The sequence below is a fragment of the Apodemus sylvaticus genome, chromosome 2 (assembly GCF_947179515.1).
Source record: "Apodemus sylvaticus chromosome 2, mApoSyl1.1, whole genome shotgun sequence".
Lineage (NCBI taxonomy): Eukaryota > Metazoa > Chordata > Mammalia > Rodentia > Muridae > Apodemus > Apodemus sylvaticus.
This window is the reverse complement of record NC_067473.1, coordinates 175,441,941-175,465,226: the sequence shown is the minus strand read 5'-3', so window position 1 is coordinate 175,465,226 and position 23,286 is coordinate 175,441,941. Positions and strand designations below refer to the sequence as shown.

The following is a 23,286-nucleotide window of genomic DNA, read 5'->3' as shown; positions in this document are numbered from 1 at the left end:
TACTGTTTCAGTGAGGTCCATCTTGTGTTACCAATTTTGTTTGAGCCTGGCTATCCACAGCCAGTGGACCTCCGTGGAAAGTCAGCTAGCTCTCCGAAAGACATAGCGCTTGGATGCATCTCTACCACAGAATGTGGATGGGATTTCTGAGTAGAGGTAGAACTGTTTCTTGGACATAGTTCAGTGTGAGTCATGATCTCCCCCTCGAGTCCAGGCTCTGGTGCCCATGACTAACTATCAGCTCCACCCATGGGTCTCCAGGTGAGCTAGATGTACATCCGGTTACCTGTTGTAGATGACCTCATCTCTACATCTCTGTCCCTCCCCAGGAACCTCATGGCTTTTAAAAAGAGTCTTAAAAGACAACAGTGGGCAAAGTGTAACCATTAGAAAATATGTGTCAGTCCCACATCTCTCTGATGCATGAGAATTGCTGAATGCAGATTGTATGGTGTGTCGGCCACATGACCTGTCTCTGACTACTTATTGGAAAGGACCTAAGAGAAGAAGGATTTACTTTGGCACATGGTCACATGTCTCTGTGTATTTGGAAATAACTGTATTTCAGCGGGATCTTGTAACAAAGAAAAAAGTGTTCACCTTGTGGTCAACCAGAAAGCAGAAAAAGTATAACTCAGAAAAGGGCCAGAGGTAGTTGTGATAGGCTTGCTACAAACCCTGACAACCAGAGCTCAATCCCTGGTACACACGGTGGAAGAGGAGGATGGACTCTGGATCTATATCCTCTGACTTCTGTGCTTAGCTGTGTGAACACACACACACACACATCACTCAACACAGTCAAAGAAAGAAAGAGAAAAAGTGGGGGACAGTGGCAGGATGCTATGCTGCCAATGACCTACTTCCTCCAGGGAGGCCCACCTGCTACCATTTACCATCTGTCATTAATTCCATCATATGAATTATGAGTCCATCAAGGGGTTCATTCATTCACTCATTTATTCATTCGGTCAGAGACTTCATGATACCTCTGGAGATGCCCTCACAGACATGCTCACAGACATGCACACAGTCGTTCTTTATCAATCCTATTACACTAAAACCCACAACTGGGGATCACACTAATTACTAACACAATCCTAAAGAATTTGCTCATCACAAAGATGAGATCTGGGACCACCAGGTCAATTAGTAGGTCCTCATCAAAATTGGTTTTTTTTTCCCATTTCCAAATTTGTGGATTCCTTCAAGTATCAATATTAACAGTGTAGAAACTCAAAATCTGAGTAAGAATGAGTTATAGAAGTACTATTATTCAATATCACTAAAGTAGGAACCATGTTCGGATGGTATATTTTTTTCATTTCTGATTAAATTATTTTGTTAGCTGAAATCATTTAATAAAGCAGATTTTCAACTTTTCTATCCATCTGTTCTGCTCCTTAAAATATCACTTTCTCTGCTTCTTTACGAAGCCAACTCTAGAGAAAACAGATGCCTGGGTCAGTGGTCTCTTGCCCCTTCTTCCTACCAAAGAGAGAGTGGATTCAAGGCAGAGTCCCAGACAGTAGGATTAAAGAGAGACAAGGACGCCCACAACTCTCTTAAGACCTAGAAGAACCTAGCTCCACCCAAATGTAGGGGAGGCTTAAAAAAATTAAAATTAAAATAAAAAAAATTAAAAACCTGGTCAGTTGGCCACTACTACAGGTGCCTGGGTTCATGGTAAAGACTGTTTTAGGGACAGTAGAGCTGACTGGAGCTACTGAAGCCAAGAGTTGTATAGAATCCTAAGACTCACGGCCAAGACGCTGAAGCCAGCCAACCTACGGCTCTTTCCTCCAGGTTCCGCACTCCTCTCCACTCCCCAGACCCCTCAAGTTCTACAGTTGGTGAGAGCCCTCAAACAAACCCCAAGAGTCCACCAACCAATCCTTCAACTTTCCCCTAGAAAGCCTTTTCTCCCTTTCCCTCCCTCAAACACTAGACTTCAGTGTCCCTAAACAACCAGCAGTTTCCTGAGTTGGTGTTGTCTCTGCATCTTGTGTCCTGTTTCTTCCTTCTACCCTAAAAGGTCCTGCCTTACCTTGTATAATCAATGAACCCCCACCCACAAAGACTCATTTCAGAACCTGAGGAGACAGCTCATAGTCCTCGGCTAGCAGACAGAAAGCCCAAATAAACTAGCCATAGTACATACACTTGTAATTCTAGAACTTGGAGAAGAGAAGTGTGTAAGGTCACCCTCAGACAAAACAGAAGACTCAAGGCTAGCCTGGGCTACATGAGATCTGTGTCAAAAAAGGAAAAGAAAAAAGAAAGGAAGGTTTGAGGAGGGGAGGGAAGAGGAGAGGAGGAGTGGGTCCCTTTCTCTGGGAATCTTACAAGTTGCACGTTCTCTGTGCTCTGTTCTTCAAGGTGACCTTGCCAGCTCCTTTCAGTCCCACCCCTTCTCTTGGAGTAACACTGACAAGGTTAACATGTTGCACCTCCAAAAGGTCTTTAAAGTCTCAAGCAAAGCACATGACCCTGGATGACATTCAAGGAAGAAGAGGACTTCTCCAAGTCCAGAAGCCTTCTTCTCTTACCCTCCCCAGGTCACAAATGACTTTGGATCTGCAGAAGAGAAAAATGGCAGACACCCAGATGGATGCCTGGGCCCAGTCTCCTTTAAAATCTCTTCCGATGCACTGCAGCTAGAGGTGGAACCCACAAGGAGGCTGCGCTCGCTCACAAGGCTGATGCCGCTTGCTACAGGTCCCTGTGAAACATCTACTGGAGAATGTATCAGCTTTGGCTGCTAAAAATACCATTAATGGTCATAAAATTACCCAGCCCCATATTTAATCGAGCCACAGAATTTGCCTCTGTGACCTCCCATGACAATGAATTACATAAGTGACTATCGCGTTTTATTAGCACTTCATTTGCTACTCTTTAATTTCGTCAAATAACCCTTGTTCTCTTATTATAGGGTCTGGGGAAAAGAAAGGACTGATTGGCCTTTGTTATGTCCTTCATAACTTTTAATATTTCATTCAAGTACCCTTTTGCGTCTCCTTGCCAGGAGAAACGAGTCTACTGCACATTCTCATCAGGACCATAGAATCTTCTGCTTCAGAGGCCAAGAGGAGTTTCAAGTTCACACGTCTTTGGAGAGAACAGACATGACTGGAAGGCAGCACTGCTCAGCACTCTCTCCGGTGAAGAAAGAGCCAATGTTTTCCTCAGACTGTCTCACTGATGATGGTCAGGACCCTGGGTTGGTTATTAATTTGTTTTCAAGTGCGTGTCTTATTTTTATTTTTCTGGTTTGAGTCTCAGTGATGTTCTAGCCTCACTAGCACTTTGTTTCTGTCTGTCTGGGGTCCGTCACACGATCCCTAACCCATAGAATGTGAAGTAACAACCGGACAGGGTAAGAAACACGTCGACTTGGCCTCTGTTCCTAAGAGTCAAAAATGGGCTGGAAGATGGCTCAGCAGCTAAGAGCACTGACTGTTCTTCCCAGTGTCCCAAGTCCAATTCCCAGCAACCACACGGTGGCTCACAACCATCTGTAATGAGATCCGATACCCTCTTCTGGTGTATCTGAAGACAGCTACAGTGTACTCCTATAAATAAAATAAGTCTTAAGAGAAAAAAAATGAATCATGATGCTTTATTTGACCCAGCACCCTCTGAAAGTGGAGTAAATAAAATATTAAATTTACCATACTCTTTTAATTCTAGGTGTTCCACCTAAACCTGTCTCTGGAGCTGTCTCCAAGCTCGGCACTTGCTGCTGTACGCTTGCGTATTTTAATGCTAACTCATGCTCCCAAAGTTCACTTCCTAGGCGTACTCCCCCAGCTGTCTGTTATTTTGGCATTGTTTGTTTTCAAGTCTAATTTGTGTTCTCCCAGAAACCAGCCCCACCCTCCCAGCTGTGCAGGTGTTCAACTCAGAAACAGCTCACGGACAAAGGCTTGCACCGTAGTTTCTATTCTGGCAAGTCCGTGCTGTTATCAGTCACTGAAACTGAGAAAGTATTTCATGATGATGTCTAACCTGTCGACCTTCACCTTGGAAAAGCTTGGCTGGGAACAAAGACACCAGGATGTTACTGCTGATGTCAAATTCAACTTCCACAGCACATGAGACGAGGTCACCTTGCGTAGATTCTATCCCCCAAATACAGAGATCAGTAAGTGCCCCGTGAGCCCCACCCCTACCTGAGGGCAGGTGAGATCCAACAGGAGCCTTCTTCCTCCAAGAGCATCCCACCCATCAGACTTGGAGGCAGGGGTTCAAGGACGTTCTGGCACGAGACTGATCTGCTACTCCTCTGCCGGTTAATCTGGTCCTAAGTATCCGGACGATAAGAACTCAAAACCCCTACAAGCAGGCAGCGCATACCGCCATGGACCAGATGGACCTTTCTAAGGATACAGTCTCTGCTGTTGTTTGCACCTAACCTCAAATTTCTATAGAGCACACATTCATCTGCAGATAGCGATCCAGAACTGGTGAGGATTAAATCTGTATATCCTTCAAACAATCACAAGTCAGACGGTTAGTACCAAGATGAAGGCTGACATGATCTCCCAGCTCTGCCTGTGTAGCAACCTTGTCTGTCCTCTTCCATGAAGCTGGCAGGCATTTCCGGTGTGTTTTGCAACTGCACTTAGATGGGTTATAACATTTCCAGAATAGCATCACGGTAGAAGTTAGCCTGGGGTCATATAATCACAAGGCGACCACAGCCTGGCAGCAAGTCCTAAAGTTTCCTTCCTCCCTTCATCCTCCACTCGTCCCTGCGACCTCATCCTCATAGCCATCCCCAGCTGTCCAACCCATCAGCTATTAACAGAAGGGTTAGCTGAGCACTGAAAACACCTGGGCTCCTATTCTGGCATTTTCCATACAGTGGTTGGTTGGGTCAGCCATTTCAGGTCCAGTTGTTCCCAGGTCCTTAGGATTGTTCATTAGCGACCACCCCAGAGTCTGCAGTAGCATTGGTTTTACAGCTAGAACCATAGCTCCTGAGCAGAATGGGGAATCCACCTGAGTGCCCGTGAGCAGATACTACCACCTCTCTCTCCATTCACACAGCCATTCTCAACCTGAGGGTAGCCTAAAACCACCAGAAAACACAGAGATTTACAATAACAGTTGTAAAATTACAGTTACATAGTAGCAATGAAAATAATTTTATGGTTGGGGATCACTACAACATGGCAAACCACATTAAAGGGTCACACCATTAGGAAGGTTAAGGACCACAGATTTAGCACGTCTAGAGTGCAGGTACTGTGCAAATGACATGAGAAACACATCTAACAAGGCATCACAAGAGTGTGCCTCCCTAAAAAAACCCAGGAAAGCTGCAGACATGAGGAAGTCTGGAAAAGCACAGTATCAGACAACTTACATGGGAAAAATCAATGCATTTCCCCAATTGGCTCCATGGCTTTTATTAGACCTTTCACTTGAAAATATATAATGAAAACTTACTGGAACAGAAAGATTAGAGTGTTAATGGCTCACAGCTGAGCAGAGCCTGGAAGATCAATCCAGGAAAACAGACAGGAGCCAGGCAACACCAGTGCCTCAAATGAGGACAGGACAGAGATGTACCTCATGTTTAACAGGTGTGAAGGCCTGGGTCCCATCTGAGTAACCCATAAAACCAGACATGGCGGCACAAGCCTGGCACCCTGGCACTCGGAGTGTGGAGGTCAAGACTTTAAGGTCCTCCTCTGGTCCTGAGCTACGCAAGACCTTGTCTGTAAATAAATAATAAATGAGAACAATAACAGCATTTACCAGTTGTCCAAACAAGATGTCACAGCAGCTGCCCCCTGGATGCCACCCCTGCCTCAACTGGAGAAGCACTGAACACTTGTCCTGCCCTCAGCCCAGTCCCACACGAGACAGAGGTGCGCGGCCCCCACTGAGCAGGGACGAGCAGGACTGGCTGCGGGCGGGGATGTGTATGCTCCAAGTCTGAAGGAGGAGCACTGTGACTCCTTGCAGACTAAAGGCCATTCTGTTTCCATTCATCCATCTGTAAATCCGTAATGAGTTACTTCAGGGCAGGCTTTCCAATAGCGAATGCACACGCGCACCCCTACCAGCAACCTCAAAAAGTGTATTTAATGAAAAATGTAATTGTAAATTTCCATTTTTTGGGAAGATTGATTATCTGTAATTTGCACATTTTACAAGCATGTACCTCAGAAAGCAAAGGGCTAACACTGACTACAGAAAGACTTAATGTGTTGAAAAGGAAGGTAGCTACTTCAAAACTTGCTGTTAGGGTGAGCTGGAGTCTAAAGAATTTAACGCATCTTTAGCAGATAATAACTTCTAGGTCCAACCGTCATCTAGATAAGTGACCAATTTAAATATTGCTAATTTTCCTGGGACCAGGTTAATAGTTAGTAACAGAATTATTAAACCAGTTTGGATTTCCAAACATGTAGAATTTGTTGCTAATGTGGCTTTGCCTTGGTACTGCAGATTGGTATGCTGGGCTAGCAGTACTCTACCACTGACCCACACCCCTAGCCTAAATATGCAATCTTCCAACAAATGTGCCCTGTGGAAAATACTGACAGGAACTTCCCCACGGCCCTAAATATGTTGAGTGGCCAGGAAGAATTATCCGATACTGGGGAAGCAGGGACAGGCAGGTCTCTGTGAGTTTAATGCAACAGAGCAAGTTCCAGGACAGCCAGGGATATACAGAGAGACTCTTTATCTCAGAAAGGGAAAAGAAAGAAAGAAAGAAAGAAAGAAAGAAAGAAAGAAAGAAAGAAAGAAAGAAAGAAAGAAAGAAAGAAAGAAAGAAAGAAAGAAAGAGAGAGAGAGAGAGAGAGAGAGAGAGAGAGAGAGAGAGAGAGAGAGAGAGGAGGGAGGGAGGGAGGGAGGGAGGAAGGAAGGAAGGAAGGAAGAAAAGAAGAGAAGAGAAGAGAAGAGAAGAGAAGAGAAGAGAAGAGAAGAGAAGAGAAGAGAATGGGGACGAAGGAGGGACGAGGGAGGGAGGGGGAGAGAGAGAAGAGAGAGAGAAATGAATGACTCATTAGACCACAAAGAAATTCAAGTGGATGGATAACTCTGGCACCCTGTTGGGTAAAGATTCAACACTCAGTCCTTTGAAAAGATCTGATGGATTATTCTAGAAGCCCTGAGCTTCAGAGAAAACCTCTTTAACACTTCCTTCCCTCTTGAAAAAAAGAATCCACAATGGAACTTGATGAAGCTTCCTAAGTTACCATTGTAACAAGTTCCCCAATGCTATCTGCTAACCTGCACCATTCACGAAGCTGCCATCTCTGACGCCAAGTTCCGCAAGCTAGTTTACATGCTGTAAAGACCCACATAAAATTAATTCTGTGAAAATATCATAACTCCTATTTAAATGCTCTAGAATAGGATTAGCAATAATAATAAAGTCTATTTAGGTTTATTTTTCAAAGCCCCTAGAAATGATTCAGAAGCATGCCAGTAGAAATTAATGATCACATAATGTCTGCACTAATTCTTCATGAGATGTATGGCTACCACCTAGTACTGAATGACCTGTTCTGACTACACAGTCCACCATGAAAATCTCATTTCAGGAAAACCCCATTATTCTTTACCATGAATTCAGGGTAATTCATAACCTCTCTCAGGACCAACCTCTTCAAAATTTAACCTCCATGAAAGTATCCTACATAATAGATTATGAATAAGACCTTATGATGACGTTATCTTGTAGTTCCTAAAATTTATGACTTCATATTATCTCTGACACCTGATATTTCCAGCAAACAGGTTTTAAATGGTCTACTGGGAATCACTACTATTTTTAATTGAAATTCATATATTTGTATTTTGAAATCATTTCTGTTTAGGTATTTCCCCAAAATTGTTGGAATCTCAACTAATGGATTTCCCAGACCATACTGGCTTGTAGGCATGTCTATGCCCGAGTGCCTTTATGGTTAGCTGATATAGGAGGGAGCAGCCCACTGTGGTCCCTAGGCAGATGGTCCTGGGCTGTATGAGAAACCTGGTTAAGCACTGGCATGAGTGAACCAGAAAGCAGCATTCCTCTATGGTTCCTACTAGAAGTTCCTGCTTGAGTTCCTACCCAGATATCCCTCCATGATAAACTACAATCTGTAAACTGAAATAAACCTTTTCCTGCCCAGAGTTGCTTTTAGTCAGTGTTTTATCACAGCCACAGAAAGGAAGCTAGAACAAATATATTATCTAAACGGTGATTTATCTTTAAAGTTGACAATATGGCACCAATGAATATAACTGAATGATCATACTATAATTTGATAATCGACTAATTTTCAAAGACACTCACATTGGGATTTGAATCTAAAGTGTCTCCTGTAAGCTATGTTCTGTGTCCTCTGTCTCCAGTTTACAAAGCAATTTTGAAGGAGGTGGAGCCTGGCTGGTAGAAGAAAGTGAACTGGGAAAGGGGGTGGGGAAGGGGAGGAAGGAGGGGCAGACCTGGAAGGCTACATCCACCCTTGTTTCCTGCTCCAACTCACAAGCATGGAGCCACAAAGGAACACTATCACATCTTCTCCACTATGAGGTGAGCTTTAACAATGGGCCAAAATGTCTTTCCGGCCTTATGTAGTTTCTTCCAAGATGTCTCAGTCATAGCAATGTAAAAGGCACACAGTAGATGAACAAGAAAAGAGGACTTGTACAAGATGGATAAGATCTTAAAAGAGGGCAGGGCCCCAGAATATCCACTACTAGTTGCATTTCCTCAAGAATATGCAAACACACATACACATGCACAGACATACATACACACAAGCATATGTACACCTATAAGCACACAGATACACACATAAGCATTTGCTCATGTGTATGCACACATATACACAACTTCCTTTAAAAACAGGGGCTGGGGCTACACTTAATTAACTGAGTTACCACCCAGAATACATATTTTATGTAGCGGTAATTTTAGCTACGCCACTGAAGGAGGCAGAGGCAGTTCAATGCCACCTTTGGCTACACCACTTTGTGCTCCTGGAGGGTCACATGCTTCCAGCTACTTGCCCAGGACCTCTTTGGATTCATAAATGAAAACACACACACACACACACTAGCTTATTTTTGAAATGCCTTAACTAGTTCAAAGGTAGGGCAGTTCTAATCCTCCGCCCGGCTATCACAGACTGCCCTCTGGTACTCCTGACTTATCACCCTCTAAACCTATGATCTATCTTTGCTGCCCTGTTCCTCCTGGGCAGCCCCCAGTCTTTGCTGCCCAAGATGCTTCTGGGCAGACCTTGGGGGGCAGGGGGGGTGTCCGCATTCCTTCTCACTGACATTTTGGATGATTCTCATTCTGCATCTCTAAATCTGATCCATCTTCCTTTAAAACCTGACAATTCTCCTTTCCTCTCTTCCAGTTCCTAAGTCGTGCAATCTAAAAGTTCCACCCCTCTCTTTCAGGCCAGCCATTGGAAGTTGGCTCTTTATTGATCAATCAAAAACCAATTGGGGACAAGGATATTTGGACACACATATTCCTGATTAATTCAAAGCATTAGAACCAGTCCCCAACAATTTTATTCACTCACACACACACACACACAAAACCCACAGCAGTCTACAAATACATAAACAAGTTCTTGAACTGGGGTACGAGATTGCCCTTTGAAACCAAAGTGAAAGACAAAAGACAGGCTGTACAGCCACTATACGTGGCATGTCTGTTACCTACAACCCTGTGATTTATCAGAAATAATCAGAAGCTAGACAGTGGTGGCGCACGCCTGTAATCCCAGCACTTGGGAAGTAGAGGCAGCTTCCCAAATCTCTCTGAGTTTGAAGCCAGCCTGGTCTCAGAGCAAGTTCCAGGACAACCAATGATACACAGAGAAACCCTGCCTCAAAACAAACAAACCAAAAACAAAAACAAAAAAATAACATAAGAAATAATCAAATGTTCCCCCCAGACACCAACTTACTAATCTCATGCTCTTCTTGCATACCTCAATTAGTGCTTAAATACACACACACACACACACACACACACACATACATGCGTGCGCACACATGCATGCACACACACACATGCGTGCATGCCCATGCACACACATACACATGCACACACACATGCACACATGCATATGCACACACACACACACACATAGAAAAGGAAAGTGGCTTGAGAAGAAAAAGGGGAAATATAAAAATATTACAGGGATAATAGGAAAAAGGATAGATTATTGAATCTACTCTTCAATTTAGAACTATCATTATTCTCAAATAAGGTTATTTTTGTTTACATTGATATAGATTATTGTATATTAATACATGTTATGTTTTATTGGTACAAATCTTTGTTTACTGATACAAATTTTAAGGTTATCTTTGTTACAATTTATTATTCATACCTATTTTCAACTCTTGTATAAGGTATTGGACCTTTGCGACTGATTTGAAAATGCAGTTTTTAGTTCTACGTCTTTTAAAGCTGCTATTAGAATCTTTTTAGGGTATTTAAAAAATACAAGTTAATAGAGAGTCAAACTCATGGAGATGTCAGATACTAGTCTATATTATCACAGAAATATACATCCTAGGTTGAACAGATAATAAATACCTTGAAACAAACAAGTCTTGCTTGTTCAGATATGCTAGAAATAGACGGTCTTCAAAAAACCCCAGAGACTCACAAAATGTGGCACTTAAAGATTTTTTTTATTAATTTAAGGTTTTTTTGACATCGAGTCACGACAGCTCCAGGCAGCACCCCACTCAGCTTGTAAGAAGAGAAGTGCATCAAAGGACCCCCATTTGGAGATGGCTTCATTTGCACCAAGCTAGCCACCAGGCAAAGAGAATGCCCTAACTCCATCTGCTGATAGAATGCTGCCCAGGACGGACAAAACTTGAACATAGGCAAAATCAACTGCCACGCTCTGCCAAGATCAGGTAAGCAAGCCCTTCATAATTTCTGCTTCACAAATATGTCTATCAGATATACTGCGGCAGAAGGCTGGAAGATTGATGTTCCAATGTTAGAATGTTATAACATTATAGAGAAAATCCTGACTGTCCAGGAAGTCAGCTGTCTCTGTCATTTCTATAGTTTTTGGAAGCTGCTTACTCTGCATTTTCTGCACACTCGGGTAATATTTATTCCTTCTCAGGTCTCTGATGTGGTTAAAGACTAGAGAGTTATAGTCTCACAATTAAGCTTAAGTTGTTCAGGACTTAAGAAAATGTTTGTTAGGTTAACAATGCAAGTTACAACAGAAAATTATTTAAATACAAAACACTGAATTCACCAAGATAGGATAGATGATAAAATTCTTTATCCGAAGTTACCAAATACAGACAGACTGGATTTTAGGAATGTAACTTTTACCTAATAATTTTCATAAATGTTTCATCATGTTCCTACTTTATGTTGCTTTTTTTTTTTTTTTTTTTTTTGAGACAGGGTTTCTCTGTGTAGCCCTAGCTGTCCTGGACTCTGTAGACCTAACTCACTCTGTAGACCAGGATGGCCTCGAATTCAGAAATCAGACTGCCTCTGCCTCCCAAGTGCTGGGATTGAAGGTGCACGCCACTGCCCAGCTATGTACTTTTTAATGTAAAAGAAAGGGCCTTTTTATTTAAACAAAATGAGGGAAATGTTTGGGTTGGTCTGGTGCTGCTATTTATTCAAATGCTAAATTCTATAACCCTAGATCTGGTTATCCCAAGAGTGAATTCTCATGCATACCAGTTTTTGTTTTACAAACCTTGCTCCCCAAGCTAATTGGTCAATAAAAGGCTAAAGCCTGTGATTGGGCAGTAGAGAGAGAAGGCAGGGCTTCCTGGGAAGGAGAAAGGAACTCTGAGAAGAAAGACAAAGGCCCTTTTGCCAGTAGACATCAAAGGAGACAGACACAACTATAGGCCTGGAAGGTAGAGCTAGCCACATGGCTGGATGGAGCAAGGTGGTTGGGTTAACTAAGATGAGCTAATTGAGGGTCTGCCCAGCTAAGGCCTAAGCTTTGAAATATTCAAAGGTCTCTGTGTAATAATTTGGTGAACTAGCTAGTCAAGGATTAACTGCTGCCATATTAACTTCCAGCTTTAATCAGTACATACAGAATATTAGCAATCACTTTACACACACATATATACGCACACACAGACATACATATATGCATTCACACTCATTGACAGACATGCACGCACACATAAACATATATACACACATACATATATGCATACATATACATGCAAATACAAATATATGTAAACACAGAGACATATGCACACATATATATGCATGCACATACATATATACACACAGAGAGACACACATGCATGCACACGTGTATATATATGCATGCGCACACATACATACACAGAAACTATACACACGCATATACATAGAAACACACATATGCACATACACACACATATATATGCACATACACATGGCACACATGCATGGGTAGAAGGAGCTAGGACTGGAATCATACCCCTCCAACTGCAGGCAGCCAACAAGTGCTAACATCCCAACTATAAGCAGACAGAGCTTGAATGGATATTATTTCCCAAAACAAACAAACCAGCCCCTGCTGCCTTACTGAGTAGTGAGAGTCCAGGCTGCCCGGCAGTGTGTGCTCCTTGACTGAATTAGAGTGGAAATCACCACCTGCTGGGCACTGGTTCAAAACACTGCTTCCCAAAGTACCTGATCTCCCACCACCTCTCTTTGGAGGAAGTTCTTTGTGACAAGGCAGGCTGATTTCCCCAGCTCGGTGACAATCATCAAAAACTTTAAAGCACCATTCTCTTCAAAAGGAAGCCATGCCCACTAAGAAGTTCCCTGCCTTTTTGTGACAGTAACCGAGAGAACTCTGGCTCCCTGCTGCCAGACTCACTGACCTAGTGACCCCCAAGGTGGGTGGGAGACACATGACCTGCTGAGTCTTGTTCCACACTCAGAGAAACCTGCTCCGGTGTGCAGGGCAGGGTTGAGCGGCCAGAGAAACAGAAAGAGAGGCAGTCAGTGGGGGCCGGGGGCCGGGGGCCGGGGGCGGGTGAGCAGCCATTAAGAAAGAGTGGACAGTGAGAACAAGAGCACAAGCAAGGCGTGCTCCACAGACAGCAGGCAGGCCCATCCTCCACGTGCTCCCTTAAGTAGAATACCCTAACCTGTACCACTAAAGAGCCATTTTTTGGGCGGCCTTTTAAGGCTTTCTTTAGACTGTCAGTCGGTCTTTCACACTTTAGTGAGAACTGAACATTCTATTAGCTTCCCCCACTTTTCCTGAGGGGAAGAATCCATGATAACAAGAGGCTGGCAGGCAGATCCAGAAGCAAAACTCCCCAATCCTCCTGAGGACCATCCTTGACATCACCTGACATTAAAGTTCTTATTGGCTAGAGATTCAAACAGGGTGGCCCATTTGTCTAGCCACACACACCCACACACCCACACAACCACACACCCACACAACCACACACCCACACAACCACACACACCCACACACCCACACACCCACACACACCCACACACACCCACACACACCCACACACCCACACACCCACATTTTCCAAGAGCTAAATATGAAAATGGTTGAATTTCACATCAATTTTGAATCTCTATAGGAGGGCTACGGACATAGGTCAGATAGGGTGCTTGCTTTGCATACAGGAAGCCCTGGGCTCCACCTGGGCATAAGAGAAAGGCAGGAGAGACGTTCATCCAAGTGAGGATTTCAAGTTTGGCCTCCAAGACCTGTGACGGCTCTATGAGCAGAGCTGATGAGGTCCCTAGGCATTCCAGACTGTGACAGCAAGTCCCAAAGTCAACACAGAGACCATGAGGAGTACAGAGTCCCTGGACTGCGGACAACAGGTAGGAGGAGCCAGGGTGGGTCCCAGTGATTCATAGAAAAAGGAAAATCCAGGTATACTAGGCAGCCGGAGGGAGTCAGGTTATGCTAGCCATGGAGAAAAACCGGGGCTGTCACCCAGCTGCTAAAGTGCTCTTCTAGCATGCAGAAAGCATGACAGGTTTGACATCAGCACCATATAAACCACATAGGCGGTGCTGCACATATAAATCCTAGCACTCAGGAAGCAAGGAGGTCATTCGCACCTACATACAGAGCTTGAGGTCCATCTGGGATACATGGGTCCCTGGGCACACACAAAATGTTGGGTCGTGAATGGGATGGTAAATAGTATTAGAGATGCAGAGACTTAGCAAACAGAGCCTATCTCTAGGATGGTACACTTCACTACCACACACACAACTTCAGCACCAGAGAGAGAGAGAGAGAGTACTTCCAGGGACTGGAAGAGACCAAAAGTGCCTACCAGAGGAGGGGAGATCATGAGGGTTGATATTTCAGAGGAAATAGAAAGGCGGCCAGAGTTTTTTGGCTGGTGGTGATCACTCATTAGGTTGATGGTGACCTAAGACACTCTTCTGGGGTGTAATGCCAGACTGAGGACACTAAGGCTCAGACATTCAATTACATATCCAAAGTCACACAGTATCTGCCAGGGCTGCAAGGGAAACTCGGGCCACTAGACTGCAAACCCCAAGTTATATCTAAACGGTCGTATCCATAATTGTTGGAGTGGCTGGAGAGACAGCTCGGCAGTTAGGCAGGTGTACTGCTGGTCTAGAATGCCAGAGCCTGATTCCCTGCACCCTCGTCAGAAGACTCAGAATGGTCTCTTACTCCAACTCCACTGGAATCCAAGGCCTCCGGTCTCTTTGGGCACCAGGACTTGGGTCCACAAACAAACACGCTGACAGAAAGTTCATAGAAGATTACATGCATCATGTGACATGAATGGATATTTATTATACAGAAACCAAGTTTAAAAGACAAACAAATCTGAAAAGATAAATGCAATCTATTCTATTGGAACAAGGAGTTCAGTAGAATGACGCTTTCCCTGGAGTGGATCAAACGTCTTGGAGCCCTCGCAACAATACCATGTCACACGCCTGCCTGGGAAGGGCAGGAAGCGGGGAGTTAGTCCTCGCTGTCCAGACAGAGGGATGAATACAAAATACAGGCTCTGTGTTCGGACAGCTCCATTATCAGTGAGGCTCAAGGAGCTGACTCCAGACTCTCAGCCTCCACCTAAAACACCAGAGTGCTGTGGTGAACACAGCACCCCAGCCCCGAGGCATCCTAAGCAGAAGGCTCCCGGGAGTTCGCCAGCCACTAGTCAGGGTGAAATGGTGAGATGGGGGGCAACTAACATTAACACCCAGCACTGAGATTTGAGACATCAGAGGGAAGGGCAGCATAGTACAGCATCTAGTCATGTTCAGTCAACGAGAGAGCAAGACATGGAAACTGGCCGGTCTAGAAAGCCAGAGAGACTCGCCACCTGCAAGACAAGAGGAAGAAGGCCTAAAGGGCAAACCGGAGAACACTGACCTACATGAATAACCACTGAAGATCACGGGGTTCAAAATACAGAACCAGAAGAACCCCCAGAGTCTCGGAGATTCTTTTGTTTTGGACATAGTTTTAGAGTAGCTTTAGAATTTCAAAACCAGCAAGAAGCACAAAGATGCCCCCCCACGTCCACACAAGCATAATGTCCTCCATTAACATCTGCCTCAACAGTGGCACATATGAGACTAGTCTTACAGATCAGGAAAGGACAAGCCGGGGTACAGAAGTCCCTTTTCAAGGTCAAAGCCACCTGTATCCTTCAGAAACTCCCATGCATCTGGGAAACGTACACAGCCCAGCAGAGAGTCTCTGATGACCATTTGCAGATGTGTGGTTTCAACGTGGCTGGTGAAAGTTAAACTGTGGAAAGGGAATGGTACTAGATAAGGAAGAGGGGCACAGGGCTAGAGAGATGGCTCAGCGGTTAAGAGCACTGACTGCTCTTCCGAAGGTCCTGAGTTCAAATCCCAGAAACCACATGGTGGCTCACAGCCATCCGTAATGAAATCTGATGCCTTCTTCTGGGGTGTCTGAAGACAGCTATAGTGTACTCACATATAATAAATAAATATTTATTTAAAAAAAAAGGAAGAGGAGCACAAGAAGGTTACACAGTGGAGACAGAGGCACACAATTCTTTTCTATACTCATTAAATTACTAACATAGGAAAGATTCTTTTTTTTCCCTCAGACAGGGTTTCTCTGTGTAGCACTGTGTAAATTCCTGGAATTTACTCTGTAGACCAGGCTGGTCTTGAACTATCAGATCTGCCCGCCTCTGCTTCCCAAGTGCTTGTATTAAAGGTGTGGCCACCACTGACTCACTGGAAAGATCCACTGTTTTAAGAGCAGATACATAAGAGAGAAACTGAGAGTTCCCTCAGGGCTTGGGACTCTTTCATGGACAAGTGTAATTCCTGTTCTTTCAGTCTGTCTTTGGTCCAGTGTATCAATCCAAAGTTCTAGAAGCACATAAGTCTTCAGGTTAGCGCCATCTTGAGCAGCAGCACCCAGGGGACACAGTGCTATCCTCTGACAGGTGCACTCGTATCCTGCACACTGCTTGCCACTTGGTCACTGAAGAACTGTCTCAGCTATCAGATCAATCACTCAGTCCTGGGCACTGCTTGTATTCAACTGGTGCCCTGCTATTTAAAAAATGTCTCCACAGAAGCTGGAGAGATGACTGACTGCTCTCCCAGAGGTCCTGAGTTCAATTTCCAGCAACGACACGGTGGCTCACAACCATCTGTAATGGGATCTGATGCCCTCTTCTGGTGCCTGAAGACAGAGACAGTGTACTCACATATATAGAAAATAAATAAATCTTAAAAAAAAAAAAATGGTTTCCACAGAGAAGGGGATCTGGGAGGGATTGTTGGAGGGGGGGTTTGGGAGGGGGGGTCAGTGATCGCGATGTACGTGAATACGTAATAAATAAATAAATAAATAAATAAATAAATAAATAAATAAAAATTTTTAAAAAGCTGACCAAAAAATTGTCTCCAAGATCAGGTGTGGTGGAGCTGGCCTGTAATCCCAGCAGCCAGAAGGCTGAAGCAGGAGAGTTGTAAAATCCAGATAGCATGCATGCGCTATACAGAGCATTTCAAAAAATCCTAACAAAATATAGAAAGCCCTGCTAAGCCACAGACATTTCTATGTTTTTAAATGACTTGCATGTATATTACTGTGTGTACATTAGTAGGCATGTGCATACCACGGCTCATATGTGGAGGGCAGTTGGTTCTCTCCTTTTCCCTTGAGACGGTGCTTACTTCTCCCCTGCTGAATTTTTAAGGACAGAGGATAACTCCCCAGTCTCCACCACATAAGGTAGGAGTGCTGGGATTACAGACACATGCCTGTGAGATTTTTAATACAGGTTCTTGGGATTGAAGTCAAGCTTTGAGGCGTGTGTGGCCAATGCTGTAAGTCACTGAGCCACTTCCTGACCCGGCTGTAGACATCTGAATGAACCGCATACTCACACACACAAACACACACCCACACACAAACACAGCCCGACTCTGAATTAAGAGGACAAGAATATGTCCCAGGGGTGTTAACCGAAAGGCTCATGGGAACCAGGACTCTGATCAGATAGATCATTTCTGAAGTCTTCCTCCTGGTAAAGAGCACTTCTTGGCATCATTAGCAAGAGTCTGAAACAGCCCTGGCCCCAGGCATGTGGAGTCCATTTACAGAGCAATTACCAGCAGCCACTCTGTGCCCCGAGACTCTTTGGAGGCGGGAAGCCCAAGTATACAAAGAAAGCAAGGAGTCGGGATGTGAGCGGCTCAGCATTTTAAAAACTATGTACGGTTGTTGGCGCAGAGATTAAACATTTATCCTCCTCTTGCGACCACTTTGGTTTCCAGGGAACCGACCGTCTGAGTGAGGCGGCAGAGGTACACCCACAGACGCGTGCAACACACACCAAAGTCGACTGAAATCTTTCAAAGTGCCTTTTCATGCCTTTAATTCAAAGATGAACACATTTCAAGGTGACCCAATCCTCAGGCGACAGACCGTGTTTTGAAAGGGCCAGAACTCTCTCCACTTAAACCATTTCTAGTGACATGTTTCAATCGCGTCCTCAAGGGCTCCGTCTGCCGTCTCATTTAGTAGTCTTTCTTTCCAGGCAGAGGCAGCCCATTTCCAATGAAGGCTTGAAGTTTGCCTTTCCTCCTAATAATTAAAATCCACAGGGCTTACATACTTTTATAAAAAAAAAAAATGTGTTTCGGCGTAGCAGGTACCACAGAGGATCTTTAATTATTTACTTATACAACAAACTGTTTATTATTTTATAGTATCAGAGTAATAAAAGATAGCCTCATGTGTATGCGTATAAACAAAAAGATAGCAGACCTCAAAAGCAGAATGAAAGTGTTCATAAAAGGACACCAACTAAAAATACAGAAGTGTACAGTCACCATCCTGACTGTGTGATCCATACACAGCATTAGATAATTCTATCTTCTTCAACATATCAGTCGTTCCCACTACAGCAGAATAAGATGACTCTAGAATCTGAACACTGGGCTCCTGTGTTTAAACTCACCTTCCAGGCTGCTTTTGCTCAATCCCTGTGAGAGACCGCATTAGGAGAGAAAGCCTCCCCTGGACTGGTGGGACTCCTCTCCCCCTGTCCTTCTGTGTTTCTGAGGTCATTTTTGTTAGGTCTCAGGCAGTTCAAATATCCAAAAATGATCCCGAGCCGGACAATAGAAGGGTTTTTGACAGATAAAAGCCAGCGGTCCTCGGGACCTTGTGAAACAGGTTTTCTGTCCCCCAAAGGAGTCATTTCCCTGACCTCTGGCAGAAGGGACATATGGCTCTCTGCATATCAAAGGCCATGGTGGCCTCCAGGCCCCCTCAGTATCACAAGTGCCTGTTATACATTTCAAATTCCACACTAGCATCTGAGCCACACACACACCACCACTCCCCTCACCTCCTCTATTCTAAACTCTCTCCAGCTCACAGGCTCCCCTCCCCACACCTACCAGTCTGTCCTGCTGTTGGCTCTCCCTAAGCTCTGCCTCTTACTCTCTCCCATGCTCCAGCTCCTGCCTCTGCCTCCTCCCTGTCTCTCTATTCTCTCCCGTGTCCCCAGCCCTGGCCATGTCCAGTCTGCTTTCTTTTCTCTCTGCTCTAGACTCTTCCAGTTGCCTCTGGATATCTTCTCTCTGTCATTCACAAGAAGAACCTTCCCCTTAATAACGGAGCAGTCAAGTTAGGAGTTTTCTTACTGTGCCCCCTCAAACACAATTTCCTTCCTCCCTTCCTGTGAGTTTGCTTAGTTTAGTTTTGAGACGATATCTCAAAACTATCCCAGGCTGGCCTCAAAATTGTTAACCCTCCTGTCTCTACCCCCTGGTACTGGGGTCAAATCACAGCACTGGAAGAACATGCTCAGCCAACACCAAGTGACTTTTATTGTCCGAGACATACTGGCTCAGATGCCTGTGCTTTAAGAGATCAGAACACGTCAGCTACCCCGGGGATCAGTACCCTGGGGCCACAAAACAAGAGGCATTCCACACTGGACTCTCCAAATCGCTGCATATAAATACTTTTTGGTAAAATGCACTTTGGCTCCTTTCCCCTCGCTTCCTTGGACAACAGACCTAAACCACCAGGGTAGAGATAGGAAAGGAGGAGAAGGAGATGGGCATCGGAGCCACTCCATTAGGACAGGGCAGCCTAGAGTCCAGAGGAGACATGGAAGCCAAACAAGTAAGGACAGCAGGCTCGCAGACAGCAGCCCGGAGTCCACACACAGGAAGGGAGACACGAGCTTCCTGTGCTCCTAATGTTGGGGTTTTGTCTAAGCTCCAACTTGACACTAGCTAGAGTCATCTGAGAAGAGGGAACCGCAACTGGGAGAAAGAAATGCCTACACAAGATCAGGACATAGATGGGCCTGCAGGGCATTTTCTTAATCAGTAATTGATGAGGGAGGTCCCAGTGCATTGTGGGTGGGGCCATCCCTGGGCTGGTGGTCCTGGGTTCTATAAGAAAGCAAGCTGAGCAAGCCATGAGGAACAGCCAGTAAGAAGCACCCCTCCATGGCTCCCATCCCCTGCCCTAGACGAGTTCCTGCCCTGACTTCCTCTGAAGATGAACAGAAAGGGAAATACGCCCTTTCCTCCCAAACCTGCTTTTGCTCATAGTGCTCCATCAGTTTTAGAACTCCCAAGACAAAACCACTGCCCACCACCATCATAACTGTGAGATACCTAAAAAAAAAAAAAAAAAAAAAAAAAAAAAAAAAAAAAAACAGAACCCATCAAACAGCCTTCGACTGAGATTCGAAACTAGGAAGGCCTGGCACTCATAGCTCCTGTCTGCACACAGGGCCCAACTGCATGGGCAGGTTTCACCAAACAGTAAGGAGTTCAAGATGTACTCCACTGTTACACATGTGGAGGCCTGCCATCTGCCTGGGTTACTTGGGGAATTAAAGACATGTTCAGAACAACTCAGAAAAGCCTAGAACATGTTGACAGAGCCTTGAAGGATTAACAAATGACCGGCATGACGGGTTCCCTGAGTGTGCCCCATACCCACCCAGACCCAGCCGGTTGGACCTCCATTTTCTACTATGACAATCAGAGCATCCCCCTCTGGAAAGCCTTGTTTACACATGCCCTGCTGGGAAGAAACTTTCCTTGCAGAGTTCTCCCTAAAAATCAAGTTCAGGGCCAGCCAGATGGCTCAGTGGGCAAAGACGCCTACTGCCACAGGGGGCGCTTACTGCCTGCCACAGGGGACGTCCTGAATTTGAATCCTGGCTGGTAAAAGGTGGTGGATGGTGATCCAGGTGTGAAAACTGCCCTTTGACCTCCAGAGGTGTGCGTGCGCATACCACAAAACACACACACACACACACACACACACACACACAACATAGACAAATTCGATTTTTAAAATCTGGATTAAAGGCTGAAGAGCCGTCTAAGCAGTAGAGTTCAACTCCCACAAGGCAGCCATAGGCCATCTGATGCTCCAATCCCAGGGGATTGGATGCCCTCTACTGGCCTCAAGAGGCATTGCATATACATGGTGAACAGTCAAGCACAGGCAAAACTCACACATAAAATAAAACGAAAAAAATATAAATAACAATGACTCATGAATTCTACAATCTCCCTGGAAATAACTGCATTTCCCTAAGATTTTTGCAATACAAATGTGTTTAAATAACGCTAACTTATTTTTTAAAAGCAGTATCCATAAAAACATTAAGATGTCTTTAATCAGCCAAAACCACAAAACTCATCAATGAAAGCAATGTTGAAACTAATACAAAACAATTTTTTCTCATAGCGTGTATATAATTCATATGATTTACTTTAGCGGGTTAGATTACAGCTGTCGCTCCTAAGGATTAATACCACAACAGACAAAGACTTGTAATCTGACTGATTTTAACAAGAACAGTAAGGAAAATATAACCTAAAGATGGAGGTGTGGGCACACATTTGCTCTTACTCTAAATAGCAGATGTTGATTTCTACACTGTCCCTTTGCAACATAGGAAAGGTAGTGTTTTGATGGCTGTTTGAGAAAGCTCTTCCTATATAGTCCAGGCTAACCTGACACACACCTGCTGCTGAGGTTACAGGTGTGTGCAAAAGCACCCAGCCCGGGATTTACTATTAAGAAAGTAAAAATGGTTTAATTGTATCTGCTGAAAGGAAAATATGAAACTTTTAAAAGAGATGTTGGGGGGGGGGATTATGTTACATCCTCAACCTTGTACAAAGATGCAGACGCCCTCACCTTCAGTCCTTAGTCCCCATCTTCAAGGGTCACTGCTAACCTTTACATTACAGGGATAAGGTGAACCTGGTACAGAAGCTACCTGCCAAGCATGCAATTCTAAACACTTCTTAACATCCATACCGCAAGTCCCTGCGAAAGAGGGAAAAGAGTAACCATGTGTATCACTTACAGCTAATCAGACTCAGTCCCTGCGAAGAGACCTTTATGTGCTTATTGTCGTTGCTTATTCAACACTAAGCACAGAGGAATCTACCAGAGGCTCCAAGTCTCCCCTCCTCACACTATCCAAACCACCTTCAGACAGAAGTAGCTTCCTAATAACTCCTTTACAGATGCCGGCACGTAAGCACAAAGTGAGTAATTTACCCAAAATCACACAACTAAGAGGACCCAGGATACAAAGCAAACTATTATGCAAAGTTAAGTCATCGACTTTTGGTTCAGTCACGTTTTTTGCTACGTTTGAATTACAGACTTTTAATTTTTTTTCCCCAGAAATAGCTGAACTAGTATCTGTAAGATGAAAAATAGTTTTACAAAGGAGATTTTTTTGTGTAAGCTTCTAAAATCATTTTTAGCAGAAGGCCAAGAGCACTCTTCCACCAGCGCAGCCAACTTGGGGAATGGCTACGTGAAACCGGCAGTAAATGGCCCAAGTACTCCGTCAGGCTTTTCGCCGGGTTTGTTTTCTGCAACCACAGAGCTACAGAGTAAAAGATCTAATTAACCCTTCCTTGCTTCCGCTTAAAGGGTTAAGGCAGCAAAGAGCACGGCGGCAGGGCTGTTCCTGGGCTCTGCCTCAGTTCAGGTCTCCGCCCTCCGGGAACTGCCCTGGGCACCCCCACCCCCAACCTGGCGAAGGAGAGCTCAACCCGCTGACCCTTACCGAGCTCTGTGCCCTGGCAGTGAGGGGCCATTGTGGCCACTGCAGAAAGCCAACTCTTGCTCCAGAGCGCTACACAGGCCTGGCCTTCCTCCTTCCTGTCAAGTGCCCGCCCTGAGCCACGCCCCTTCTGCAACTCCCAGGCCACGCCCCTCAAGAGCCACGCCCCTTCGGTCTTGTACTACTCCACCTTTTCTCCAGGGTAGGACTTCCGCACTGCCTGTTCCCTGTCCTTCCGGGTCAGGCACATGACTTGGGCGTGCCCCAGCTCCAGAAGTCCCGGAGACTATTTTAAAATGCTTACATTGCCAATTGAGCTAGACAGAATGAATCTTAGGAACTTTAGCTGTAGGATCATGTGAGTGGCAAGACTGAATTCCTTCTTGCATGGGCAGAGCAATGCAGCCTTAGACCCAAATTGTGTGTGGTGTTCCAGAGCCCTAAGGTGACAGCCAAGGTAGTCTAGGAGCTAGAGCACGCTGTGGTTTCTAGTCTGGACTCAATGAAAGGGCAACTAGGACATAAGCTTGGGAATACCTGGTTTCTCCTTTTGTTTTTTTTTTTTAAAGATTTATTTTATGTATAGCTGTCTTCAGACACATCAGAAGAGGGCACTGGGTCCCATTACAGATGGTTGTGAGCCACCATGTGGTTGCTGGGATTTGAACTCAGGACTTCTGGAAGAGCCGT

General features: G+C 44.8%; 1 protein-coding gene across 2 annotated transcripts in view; it reads right to left on the bottom strand.

The window, feature by feature from the left end:
* The window catches only part of Dera (deoxyribose-phosphate aldolase), a 78,089-nt gene extending 55,376 nt beyond the window's left edge, over nt 1-22,713 (bottom strand). The window contains exons 1-2 of one of the 2 annotated variants that reach the window (XM_052175171.1): nt 22,600-22,713; nt 19,826-19,936 (exon numbers count right to left, since the gene is read on the bottom strand). In XM_052175171.1, coding sequence (XP_052031131.1) covers nt 19,826-19,936; nt 22,600-22,630 — 142 coding nt within the window. In that variant the 5' untranslated portion in view covers nt 22,631-22,713. The remainder of the gene's footprint in view (nt 1-19,825; nt 19,937-22,599) is intronic. The other variant, XM_052175172.1, reaches the window with a different exon arrangement.
* Between the last annotated feature and the right edge of the window lie 573 nt (nt 22,714-23,286).